The sequence below is a fragment of the Leptonychotes weddellii genome, chromosome 8, assembly GCF_054177405.1.
Source record: "Leptonychotes weddellii isolate Sample4059 chromosome 8, ASM5417740v2, whole genome shotgun sequence".
NCBI classification, from domain to species: Eukaryota; Metazoa; Chordata; class Mammalia; order Carnivora; family Phocidae; genus Leptonychotes; species Leptonychotes weddellii.
Window position 1 is genome coordinate 23,791,668 of NC_138376.1, and position 12,187 is coordinate 23,803,854.

Below are 12,187 nucleotides of genomic sequence, written 5' to 3' on the forward strand. Positions count from 1 at the left end.
TTTTAGTGCAGCCCAAACAGACTAGGATAGCTTTTTTGATCTGGAGTCTATAATGATCAAATTTAGAATATATTTTTGGTTCTTATTTTCTCAATTTTTTTTTCCATTCACCCTGTTCTTCTTTTCAAGGACTTCAATTGCCTTTGTACTGGGCTCTTTAAAGTTTTCCCACAACTCACTGATACTCTTTATTTTTTAAATTTTTTTCTTTTTCTGTGTGTTTTATTTGGATAGTTTCCATTTCTATGTCTTCAAGTTCGCTGATCATTTATTTCTACAATGGTTAATCTGCTGCTAACCATATCCAAGGCAATTTTTATCTAACACATTGTCATTTCCATCTAAAGAAGTTGAATTTGGGTCTTTCTTTTAAATGCATATCTCTGGTGAACTTTTTGAATATCTGGACTATAGTTACAACTTCTATTTTAATGTCTTATCTGTTAAATCTAACATCGGTATCAGTTCCATGTTAATTTCAATTTATTGATTTTTTTTGTTCATTATGAGTTGGATTTTCTTGCTTCTTTCCAAGCTTGGTAATTTTTGATCAGATGCCAGACACTGTTCATTTTACCTGGTTGAGCTCTGCTCCGGAATGAAGTTAGATGCTTGTAAATAATTTGATCTTTTTGAGCCTTGCTTTTAAGATTTATCAGTATTGGATCAGTTTTTAGTCTAGTGCTAATTACTCCCTGCTGCTGGGGCAAGATTCTTCTGGGTACTCTACCCCATATCCACAGAATTTACCAGGTTTTTCAGTCTAGCTCATAGGAGCATATTCTCTTCTTACCCCTGTTTAAACACTGAGTACTCTTTCCTCTAGTCATCTCATTTTAATCTAACAGATAGGTTTGATTAGAGGGAGAAGAAGGGCCTTTCCTTACCTCTGCTGGTGGATATACTTAGAATTCCCCCAAATATAAAGTAGTCATTTCCCTTATTAATATCTTAGGCAAAGCAATAAAATGTCTCTCTCTTTCTTTAATAAGATAAATACCTCAAAATGCTCTTATTTGTTGGTTTTCCCAGACCTCTATCATGTTAACATCATCACATTTGTTAGAATTAGATTGTGATTGACACTTATTTTTTCTTTCCTCAAATTATCCTTGCATTTAAGATATAGATTAGCATCATTAAATCATAATTTATTTATTTATTTTTAAAATTTTATTTATTTATTTGTCAGAGAGAGAGTGAGAGAGAGCACACAAGCCAGGGGAGTGGCAGGTAGAGGAAGAAGTAGGCTCCTTACTGAGCAAGGAGTCCAGTGTAGGACTAGATCCCAGGACCCTGGGATCATGACCTGAGTCAAAGGTAGACGTTTAACTGACTGAGCCACCCATTCATCCCTCAAATTACAATTTAACTTTTCTCCCTCAACATTAGAAAATAACACTATTTTGCTTTTATTCAGCATTGCTATGAGAAAGGTGAAGAAGTTTATCTAATTTTTACCCCTTTGAGTACTGCTTTACCAGTGTCACTCAAGTGTTGTTCACAGACCAGTGAACTATATTGACTCTTTCTTACCAGTTCTTTATGAGACAAATACAGAACTAGAGTATTATAAACATTTCAGAGCAAATTGACAGAGTAATTTTAAGCATATCGAATCTAACAATAAGCTTATTACAACTTGTAATTGTATGCATTGGTTTTTTTATTGACTTCATTTTTCCAGTAATTTGTTTTAGAAAATTATCAGTCTGTGATATATTATATATAAAGCAAGAAACAGCATTTATAACAATAACAATTACAACAAAAAGTTTCTTCTCTGCAATTAAGAAACACTGCTGGTCATGAGGACTCATGGAGCCTCAAGACAAGAGGCCTTATAATCAGTGAGCCTGAGGTCACCCATCAAAACTGGCATTCTAGGGTTTACAAAGAATAGGCTATTGTCTTCACTGTATAGGTTCTTCCTCTAAGTCACTTAATATTGCTCAGATGGGGAATGCTGCATGGATTTAAAGCTGAAGTAAGGATAGAGTGAGCCATAGAATCTTGCCTGGGTGAAGGAAAAGATGTGGGTGCCCTGAGTCATGTCATAGAAAGAAATGTCCTTGTCTTCATAATCCAAAAAAATCACAATCTTTTGTGGATACTTTTCTATCAGGAGATGCTCTTCCAGGGAAATGTCTTGAGGGCCACAGGTAAGAGCCCTGTATTTACATCCTTTCTTCTCTAAGACTCTGAATTTCTTGTTTTGTAGATCTGTGGATAACCCAATCTTGCCTGTGGGCATCTCATAAATGCCTAGAGTCCACTCATCAGTGTTCTTAATATCCACTTCCCAGTAATGTCTTCCTGAGGTGAAGCCTTCCTGATTAAGTGTGATAAGGTTGCAATCTCCTTTCTTATCACTAAGAGATAGATCCTGTGTTTCCTCTCTGAGCTTCTGTTTTCTCTCTGGGTCAGAATTATTCTGATGGATTTCCTGATTTATAGTCACATCCACTGTGGGGAAAGAAAAGGGAAGGGAAGGGCCAACAGTATATATTTCAGAAAGCTGTTGTGCAGGTGACACTTTAGAGAAACAGGATCGAATAGTGAAAGAACACTTGTCCTCTGAATGTGTGTGTATTGGGGAGGTGGAGCTATGGGGTGCTCTCCCCATGGGTTCAAAGCTACTTATCTCAGAGTGCCAGAGTGAGCTGGGACTTGCAGTGTTTACTTGAGAATAGTGTTCTTTCCAAATTATCTACAAATTAGAAGTATGCTCTTCAATTAGTATTAATAGGCTCCATGTCAGCTGACTTCTTTACAAAGAGCAGCTAAGTTACTCTCATCATTTTGAGCACTTTTTGCTCAGTTGGGGATTTCCTCAACTGAGGGGCTATAATTTCGTTCAGAACCAAGTGGACTCCCCCAACCCCCACCACAGGTGAGAAAGCATGGCCAATATATGAAGGTGTAAATACAACCAGAGTAGCTAATCCTAGCAGCAATTTTCAGTTCAGACCAACAGTTAATGATCATGTTCTCCCCTCTCTTAACCAGAATAATGGTGCCTCTGTCTTTTCAACTAGGAGATGATGTTAGGAGGGAAAAATGGGATATCAGAGGGCAGGTTGGAAAGGAGTCAAAAAGATAAAGAGCCACTCACCAGGCCGGAACAGTTCCCTCCTCCAGTCTGAAAAAGAGCGATACAAATTGAGACTATGATGGAAGCATACCCACAGAATGAAGAGGAGGGACACACTTCCTTTCCTGGCTCATTGTTGTCTCTTCTCAGCTCTCTTTCCCTCCTCCTCTGAGCCCCATGAACGCAGCAGTGTCCAGAAACTACAAGACAAAGGGTGTACTTCCTACATGCTGTCTCAGACTAGAAACAATCCCCTCGGAGGAGCAGCAGGTTAGTGGGGCGCCGGGAGTGTAGGATCGGCTGCCATCCGGACTCCGCGGCCCCGCCATGGCTCTGCGCTACCCTATGGCCGTGGGCCTCAACAAGGGCCATAAGGTGACTAAGAACGTGAGCAAGCCGAGGCACAGCCGCCGCCGCGGGCGCCTCACCAAGCACACCAAGTTCGTGCGGGACATGATCCAAGAGGTGTGCGGCTTCGCCCCCTACAAGCGGCGGGCCATGGAGCTGCTCAAGGTCTCCAAGGACAAGCGCGCCCTCAAGTTCATCAAGAAAAGGGTGGGGACACACATCCGCGCCAAGAGGAAGAGAGAGGAGCTGAGCAACGTCCTGGCCGCCATGAGGGGAGCGGCAGCCAAGAAGGACTAAACCCCCCCCCCCGCCGCCATGTAATAAAGCCTTTTCGGAAAAAAAAAAAAAAAAAGAAACAATCCCCTCATTTGGCCCAATGCTGGGGGAGTAAGTCTGGGGAACACCTGGAGCGTCTAGTGTTCTAGGCACCTGTCCTTTTAAGGCCTTTGTGGCACTCCTCATTGAGGATGAAAGCTATAAAATATCCTTTATTTTATTTTATTATTTTATTTCAGGGGTTTCCCAGCCTATGACCACCTCGAAGTAGAGTTCAATCTTCGGACCAAGGCTTTTAAACTGACCCTTTTTAATTTTAATGCTTGTAATCACATTTTTTAATATTTTTCTCCAGAGATAGATTCTTCACGAGGAAGAGAACTACATCTGCCTCTGCCTGGGGCCACTTCTCTTATGACAGAACTTGTGATTTTATTTAAAGATTGGATATTCTCTTAGTGTCTTGGGGCAATAGGCAGGTAAGAACTTATCCATAATTCCTGATGGTCTTTCACTGAGCTGCCTACTTCTAAGAAAGGTAGCACTCTATATATAGAATTGATGAATATATGAGTCAAAAAGGGCATCTGTAATCTCTTCATTTTTAGAGATAAGAAGGCTGAGATTAAGAAAGCAAAAATGACTGAATTCCTCAGGTGTAATTGGTAGAGTTGGAACTAAAACCTGCATGTCCTAATCCTTACTTACTTTGCTCTCTCCTCTAGAATCATGGGAACATTTTTAAAGCAGTTCCTCAAAGAAAACTCTTAGTAGAGGGGCACCTGCCTTCAGCTCAGATCATGATCTCAGGGTCCTGGTATTGAGCCCTACTCGGGCTCCCTGCTCAATGGGAAGTCTACTTCTCCTCTCCCTCCCCCTGCTGGTACTCTCTCTCTCTCTCTCAAATAAATAAATAAAATCTTAGAAAAGAAAAGGAAAGGAAAGAAAAGAAAAGAGAAAAGGAAAGAAAAGAAAAACGAAAAGAAAAGAAAACTCCTAGTAGAAACTGTTTATGTGGGGCGCCTTGACCCTGTCTTATCAAAGTACTTATCAGGCTGTGTGCAGTTGCCTGGTTCTTAGCTTACTTCCACCAATGCACTTCAGGGTCAGAGATCATGGCTTATGCCACCATCTAGCATAATATCAGGCATATAAAAATGACACAACTATATATTTAAGGAATTACCTAGTATGCTTTTGAGGTCTAACTCTATTACACATGCACACAGTCTTAAACACACATAGTACATGGACACAGATATTAGAAGATATAAAATAGCCAGTTCCCTCTACTACCAGATAAATACATTTTTACAATGATATTAAAATATTTTGAAAGATTGTTTTTCAAGCTTTTTCAAACATAAACCTTGTTCCTGTGTTTTGAAATTTACTTTGTTTATTTAAAATAGGTAAAATAAATAAAATAATAATTAATATCTTTTTCCCAAATATAAGATATGATGTGTTATCTGCTCTTTTAAACTTTATTAACAGTATAGAAATGCTGATATAATGTAGGGTATTCTTTATTCTTCCTAAATCTCATCAAAATCGCTGAGTTCTTTTTCTTCCTTCTCCATAGTGGTTGGGTTAACAATTCATGTCGAGTCCTACTCTAGCCATGTGGAATTTACCAGTCAACAGTTATTTCTTCTTTAGCCTTAGCTGTGAAAAACAATTGAATATTTGAGCTTCCAAATACAAAATACTATAGATTCATACCAAATAAATCATCACAACTTGCAAGTGGATGTGTGTGTGCGTGTGTGTATGTTTATGTCTCTACTCATTTTCTTTGGAATATCAGAGGCACATGGCAAGATCTAAGCCAGAGAGTTACTTACCAGGATACAGCAGAGCCTTCCTCCAATCTAAAACAGAACAAATCCAGTTAAGACAAGGCAAGATATCCAGAGCCTCACATTCTTCTCCCTTCCCCTTATTTTTTTTTTTTACTAGTCACTATTATATCTTTCAGTCTTTCCCTCTGAAGAGAGGGACCTGAGAAAGTGTTGGACATCAAAACATTGAGGAGTGTGGGAAACCTAGTCTCTTACCTGCAAGGTATAATTTCTTTCGCTGTTCTGAAAGAAACAAAATTCAGTGAGAGACCTACAACAGATGTGGAAAAGGGAGCAAATTCTACACAGGGCATGAGAAGAAGCAAGACTCACCAAGCTCTTCCTTGAGGTTATCTGAAAGAAGAGATATAAAATCCATCAAACTGGGTTTTAACTGCTCTTGAGTTCATGGAATAGCTGAATGAATTCAATGTGGCCCTCGCTTAGGGGTCCCATAGTTAAGTAGGTGAGAAGGATTAGCAAACATACATGTGGAATCTAAAATGACAAGTGCTAGGAAAAGTTACATGGGAAATGTCATAGGGCCACTGAGGAAGGAGTGCCCACAGTTCATGGGAATTCAAGGTTTCTTAGGTGTTTCAGAAGCTAATTCTTGAAGGAAGAATAGGAGGAGAAGATGGGGGAAGACATTTCCACAAGGAGAAACACCACCACAGTTTGGGTACAGACCACTGCCCACAACTCTCCACATGGTTTCCTCCTTTCCATAACACTCCAGCTTTATGGAAATTTGGTACTATGTGTTTTCCTTGAGGTCCTTTGGCAATCTTTTATTTCCCCACCCACCTTATACAACCTGTACCCCCAGCTTTTCCACAAACCGTATTTGTCCTGCTGCCACAATTTACCTTTGTCCTTAAGTGCCATTTCCTTTTCATTTTTCATCTGATCTCTTTCATGAGATTCTCTTTTCTTTTTCTTTACTTCTCTTTCTTTGGCTTGATGTTCTCTCCAGCCAGTGTAGCTGATCCCAATGAGGAGGAGCATCAGCACAGGGACTGTTCCAACCAGGGCTGCCTTCCATGGGTCCATCCTGGGGAAGAAGGGCTCTGACACAGGCATGTGAAGACATAGTGAGGACTAGCCTGGAGGCCATCCTGCCCTCTCTCCAAGGCTCCCTCAGCCCTCCTTCTCTCCTCCCTGCCCTCACCACACTTCCAACTCTGCTTTGAGGTTTGTGCTTCATTCACCTGGGAGGAGGATGGCTGATGCTTTCTCCTGTCCAGAGAGGGGATTCTGGATGGAACAGGTCACATTGCCCAGAGAGCTGTCTGTGACCACAAGAGATGCTTCCACACGAAAGAGCCCATCTTCATCTTGGGTCTGAAACTCAGAGAGGGACTGTAGATTCACTCCCATCATGTCACTCCACTGCACCCTGGGTTTTGGGAACCAGCCATCTGCAGAGCACAGCACTCGGATCCCACCATCCTCAGGTCCCATCATATGAACATGAGGTGCAGAGCCCAACCCTGAGGAGAGAAGGCATGTGTTTAAGGCCTGGGGTCCTTGGGGCTCAGAAGTCCCTGAGGCTGAAGACCGAAATGCCCTCACCAGACTGATAAGTAAACTAAAGCTCAGAGGTCAATAAACCTCTCACAGTGAATGTTAGACCAACCTGTGATTCAGTTTTGAAATCAACTTGATGCCTTTGCACTATACTTAGACTAAGAGAACTTTGGGGTCATTTAAAGGAGAGGAAAAAATAGGTACAATTAAAGTTAGAAAAAGGAGTTTAATCCTATAAATTGTCTTTCTCTACTGATTGGTGAAAACTAATGTCTGAGGGTATCAATATTAGTCTGAATTAATACTAGTCAATTTTCTGGGATCTTTTAGGATACAAAAACGTATTCAGAAATATTGCCTTTTTTGGTGTTTAAAAGTGAATAGAGTATGTAGTCTTAGCCTCACTGTGTAGTTTAAGAAATTGACATTCTGCAAGGTAAATTAGCATATCAATATACGGAAGATCATAAGAAATGCCAGGTTAGGAATCCAGACATCCTTATTTTTCTCCTTGCTTTACACCATGACATACACCCTCTGTGCCAGGTTAACATACCTACAACATGCAGCTCCACAATAGCCTCTTGGGAGCTCTGACCATCCTTAAAATGACACCAGTACTGGCCATGATCAGAGGCACGAACGTGTTGGATCAGCAGGGCCACTCCCCCTTTGTTGATGGAGTCCCTCACCAACTCTGTCCTGCCGCGGTACTCCAGCATTTGCTCCCCACCTTGTTCCTGTCCATTCTGGTACACAAACACAGCGGGGGACAGTTGGGTTCGGTACCACCGAATGTGCATGTGGGCTGCACTCTGCTCAGGGGACAGCTGGCAGGGCAGAGTGGCATCTGCCCCTAGCAGAACCATGATGGGCTCAGCTGGTCCCTTCACAGAAAACCCAGACACTGCATGAAAATCAAAGACAGATTGGGGAAACGAGTGAGGGAGGATGAAACAAAAGACCCATCTGCATTTCTTTCTTATTTGCATTGTTTTCCAAAAAAGTTACATATATGTCTTCAAATATATATCTATATAATCTAACTTCTTCAACTATAGTCTCCAGAGGTAACAACTACTGATAGTTTGGCATTTGAAAGGACAATTTTTCTATGCATTTACAAATAGCATTTATGTATAAGTTATGTGAAACCTATATAAAGGAAACTTATTTAGAATTAAATGTGGCAAAGTAACTTATTAAGCAATTATCCCTTCTTTTGGTAGGAGAGGAGTGAAGGTACTTCTCTCCATACTCATCCCTTTCTCTCCCAACACACTGCTCCTAAGAGGATAAGTAGCCATTTCTGATCTAAAGATTTAGGTTACTCTGTGTTGAAGGTTGAAGGAAAGGATTAACAGTGTTTTATATCAAAGTGAAATGTAGAATTTATAAGGTTACGTTGTTTTTGTTTTTGTTTTTTTTAATAACTGAATGCTTAGAATCATAAAGAATAGTTTTTCATAAAAATTATTTTCTTGAGAGGACTTGGAAGCCAGCAGTTCCAGGCGGCAAGGGCAGAGCAGTCTTTACCAGAGAGGATGGTTGGATTCCCTGGGGCAGGGAAGGAGGATGCTGCAAGCCAAAAATGGGGACTTTGCTTAATTATGAAACAAGCTCCTTTGTCAAGTCACTTAAGCCATCTGCTTGAAACTTATTTTAGTATAGAAATCAATGATAACTAAAAGGTGACTGATGCCCCCTGGGCAAAACGCGCACTGGCAGAGGCCAAGGATATTGTGGTTCTTTTGAATGGTCAGAGCTTAAGGGCCCACAAATGTAGTGACCCTGGAGTGGGAAGAATTCAAAAAGGTATGGCTGTGAGGGGGTCCAGGAGTGTTGAACACAAATGGCAACGCCACATGGGCTTAAAGGAAAAATCCCATGAACAGACTGTCCCAGAGAATGTGGATCAGGCAGTCCTAATCAAGGAGCATGACATTGGCCGTTGGGCTGGATGCGGGCCGTGGTCTCCCTTCTTTTCTATTCCTGTGTAATACCCAGAGTACTCAACAGATATGTGTTAACTGATATTAGTTAACTGATATAGGACTACTGGCTATACATGTTATAGAAGTCATTTAATTTAAGAAAAGATATTTGACATTACTTATATCCACAATGTAGTGTAAAAGTTATTCTATTTTACATAAATGGAATCATTACATATCAATTTCTGCAATAAGGAACATCCAACCATTTTAGTACATATAATTGAGCTCTACTTATTGTTTTTGACACGGCCTATAGCATCATGTTTAAGCTTTTCCTGTATCAGGGTAAATATTTATATTGCTTCCAATTTATTATTACTATAAACAGTCCCACAATAAACATTTAATACATTATACTATGCACATGGGAGAACTTTTCTTTATGATAAATTCTTATAGAATTGCTGAATCAAAATGCATGGAAATCAAACATTTTAATATTCCCTGCCTAATGGACATCAAATTAAAGAGATTTTAATAAAAAATGTCATTATTGTAATCTCATAGCTGGTTTTTGTCCAAACCTGGAGTCTGAAAACTTTATCCTGAGGGTCCTTTCTATTTTATGAAAGAAGGACTCAAGTCCCAGAGGGGAAAAAGAAATGATTTGTCAAAGATCATAACCAGGGATTCCAAATTCTTTGTGCTCAGACTTAGATTTTCTTGGCAATGTGAACATTATAAAGTATATTTTCACTGATACTGTTACACTGAAATTAAGCAGGCTAAAATCACTCATACTCAATAAAGATTTAGCTAAACATTACAACTATGAGTTTTATAAAATCTACCCAAAGTAATAAGGGGTGTTGATATAAAGATCACTCCCATTCTTGGCCAGAACCTTCCAGTCTTTGGTTGTCACAAACACAGTTACAGCCTCCCCCCAGTATAACTGCCTTTGAGAGGAGGTACAATGACCACCAATGGATGATCAAGATTTTTCATCATCTAAGAAGAGCCATTAAAAACAAGTCAATAAATAAAGAGAAGGAGAGAGAACACTGACCTGCTGAGTACCATGTAGGCACCTGGAGAAGGAGAAGAAGGAGGAGGAAACCAACAGGAGAAGAGTTAGGAGAACACACCATCTTCTTCAGAGCAGAAAGTGAAAGCACGAAATGTTCACTCTGACAAGGAAGTACTCTGTAAGAGAAGGTGGTGAGAAAGCCACCAGAGTGAAAACTTTCAGGAAAAAAAAAAAAGCCCTATTCAAAGATTTACTTTTATACACAGTTTTTTGGCTGTTCTTCCTCACAGATTGCCACCAACTCCAACCCTTCCCCGGTGGATTTTCCTTCCCTCTCTTCTTTCTGAAACCCAACTGTTTCCCCAGTGGGTGTAGAAAACTATAAACCACTCTCTTGTGTCCTGTGGGCTTTCGTGAAATTGAAAAACCCTGAGTTCATTTTGAGAAATGCAGGCAGACACAAAATTAGTCCACTCCTATTGCCCAATCTAACTTCCTCCTTCTTGCCTTCATTCATTGATTCATTCATATATTTACTTATTTATTTTTACTGTAAACACTCTTGTGGTTTAACTCCAGAAAGAGAAGGGAGTTTTCTCACTATGTGACCCAGAGCTCAGGCCCTTTTGTTTTTAGGACTCACATGTCCTACAGACACACCTCCACATCACCACACATTTCTTTCTGACCATCCAGATTGAGCCAGGAGGCTTTCTGGAAGCTCCTGATCTCCTCAGTTAAACTATAAGGCCCAGCTCCAGAAACAATTGGTACCTGGTTGTTCTTGTGGTCAGCGTCCAAAGGTGTGGCTGCAGGGGCTGGGAATAGTAGGTTTCTAACCCATCCCTGGACTGGAAACATATCCTTAGGAAGGGGGACAAACAGGGCTACCAAAAGGCACTGACATGTGAATGCTTCTCCTAGAATGGGTCCAGTATTAAAGTCACAGCCTGCCTGCAGCTCTTGCAGTTACTTTGAAAGTGGAGGTAATAAATGGGACTATCCTAGGGGACTTTGGACTGGGCACAGCTCTGGAATTATAAGAACTCTAAAATGTGCTGTGGTCAAAAATGCTCAGTGTAGCTTCCTCCTCCTACCTGCAAAGGGCTGAAATCACATTATTCAGGGAGGGAGAATCCTCTTCTTGTGTGGTATTCAAGGATGTTGGTCATCCCAATGTTTAACTTACAAAGTTAACTGATTTAGAGAACAAGAGATACAGGCTTCCTCTTACCACACCCTAACTGGCACTGGAAACTGTGCAGGGGAAAATAGGAGGTCAGAAATGGAGGGCTCTGTGCTCTGATAAGCTTAGGGCTGTATCTCCAACACCTTAGGGCTCCCAAGAGTAAAATGGGAATAATAACACAATTCTACAATCCCAGAGGTAGAATGTGCTCCAAAGGCGTTTCTTTCCCATTCACATTTTTTCCAAGTCCAAGTCATGTTTTTTCATGTCACACAAGGTTTACAGATAATTAAGGACACAAATAGCAATTGCATAAATATTAGTATGTAAGCCACTAACAGTCTGGCCAAAGAGATACCAAGATCCTAAATAAATATTCTCTAGAGACAGTGAGGTACATTTGACTTTTTAGAAATCAAATTTATGAAGATATAATTTGCATACAATGGAATGCATGGTTTTGAAATGTACATTTCAATGAAGTTTACAACTGTTTTCACTCATGTAACTACCACCTCCCTCAAAATATGGACCATGTCTGTCTCTTGAAAATTTTCCTCATCTCCATTGCCGTTCAATTCATTCCAGGAAAAAACAAACAGTATTCTGATATAAATCATGATAGCTTAATCTTATGTATTCTAAAACTTCAAAAACAATAAAAAAGAAATTATACAGCATGTCCACTTCTGTGTTTGGCTTCTTTGGATAAAGAAAATGTTTTTTGAGATTCAACCATGTTGTGTTTATCAATACATTTAAAAATTCTTACTGTTGCCTAATATGGCATTGCTTGACTATAGTACAATGTATTCTTCTGCAGTTCTCTTCAGGACTGCCTCTCCACCTCACTCATGCCCTGCTGGCCCACTCAAGCTCTCTCCCACCATGCTGGGTAGCCCTCCCCACTGAGGCCCTTTTGTCTCACTTGGTGACATC

At 40.3% G+C, this 12,187-nt stretch overlaps 1 protein-coding gene and 1 pseudogene across 1 annotated transcript; one reads left to right on the forward strand and one right to left on the reverse strand.

Annotated features, from left to right (window-relative positions):
• Positions 1–1,657: 1,657 nt before the first annotated feature.
• On the reverse strand, positions 1,658–10,983 carry LOC102744427 (butyrophilin-like protein 1). Its single transcript, XM_031031137.2, has 10 exons — positions 10,834–10,983; positions 10,099–10,235; positions 7,649–7,999; positions 6,774–7,055; positions 6,432–6,632; positions 5,896–5,916; positions 5,779–5,805; positions 5,566–5,592; positions 3,116–3,142; positions 1,658–2,466 (listed from the first exon to the last, which is right to left on the reverse strand). Exons 2-10 carry the CDS (start codon positions 10,178–10,180, stop codon positions 1,943–1,945), a joined length of 1,542 nt encoding a protein of 513 aa, XP_030886997.2. The 5' UTR covers positions 10,181–10,235; positions 10,834–10,983; the 3' UTR covers positions 1,658–1,942.
• On the forward strand, positions 3,365–3,801 carry LOC102740183 (large ribosomal subunit protein eL36 pseudogene; annotated as a pseudogene).
• Positions 10,984–12,187: the final 1,204 nt, after the last annotated feature.

What these genes read in the sequence shown, in the direction of transcription:
- LOC102744427 (XM_031031137.2), bottom strand. Translation starts at nt 10,180, where the DNA reads ATGGTGTGTTCTCCTAACTCTTCTCCTGTTGGTTTCCTCCTCCTTCTT. An exon ending in GCCTACATGGTACTCAGCAG is followed by an intron (nt 8,000 to 10,098) that starts GTCAGTGTTCTC and finishes ATTTTCATGCAG; the next exon opens with TGTCTGGGTTTTCTGTGAAG. An exon ending in GAGGGAACTGTTCCGGCCTG is followed by an intron (nt 2,467 to 3,115) that starts GTGAGTGGCTCT and finishes CTTTCCCCACAG; the next exon opens with TGGATGTGACTATAAATCAG.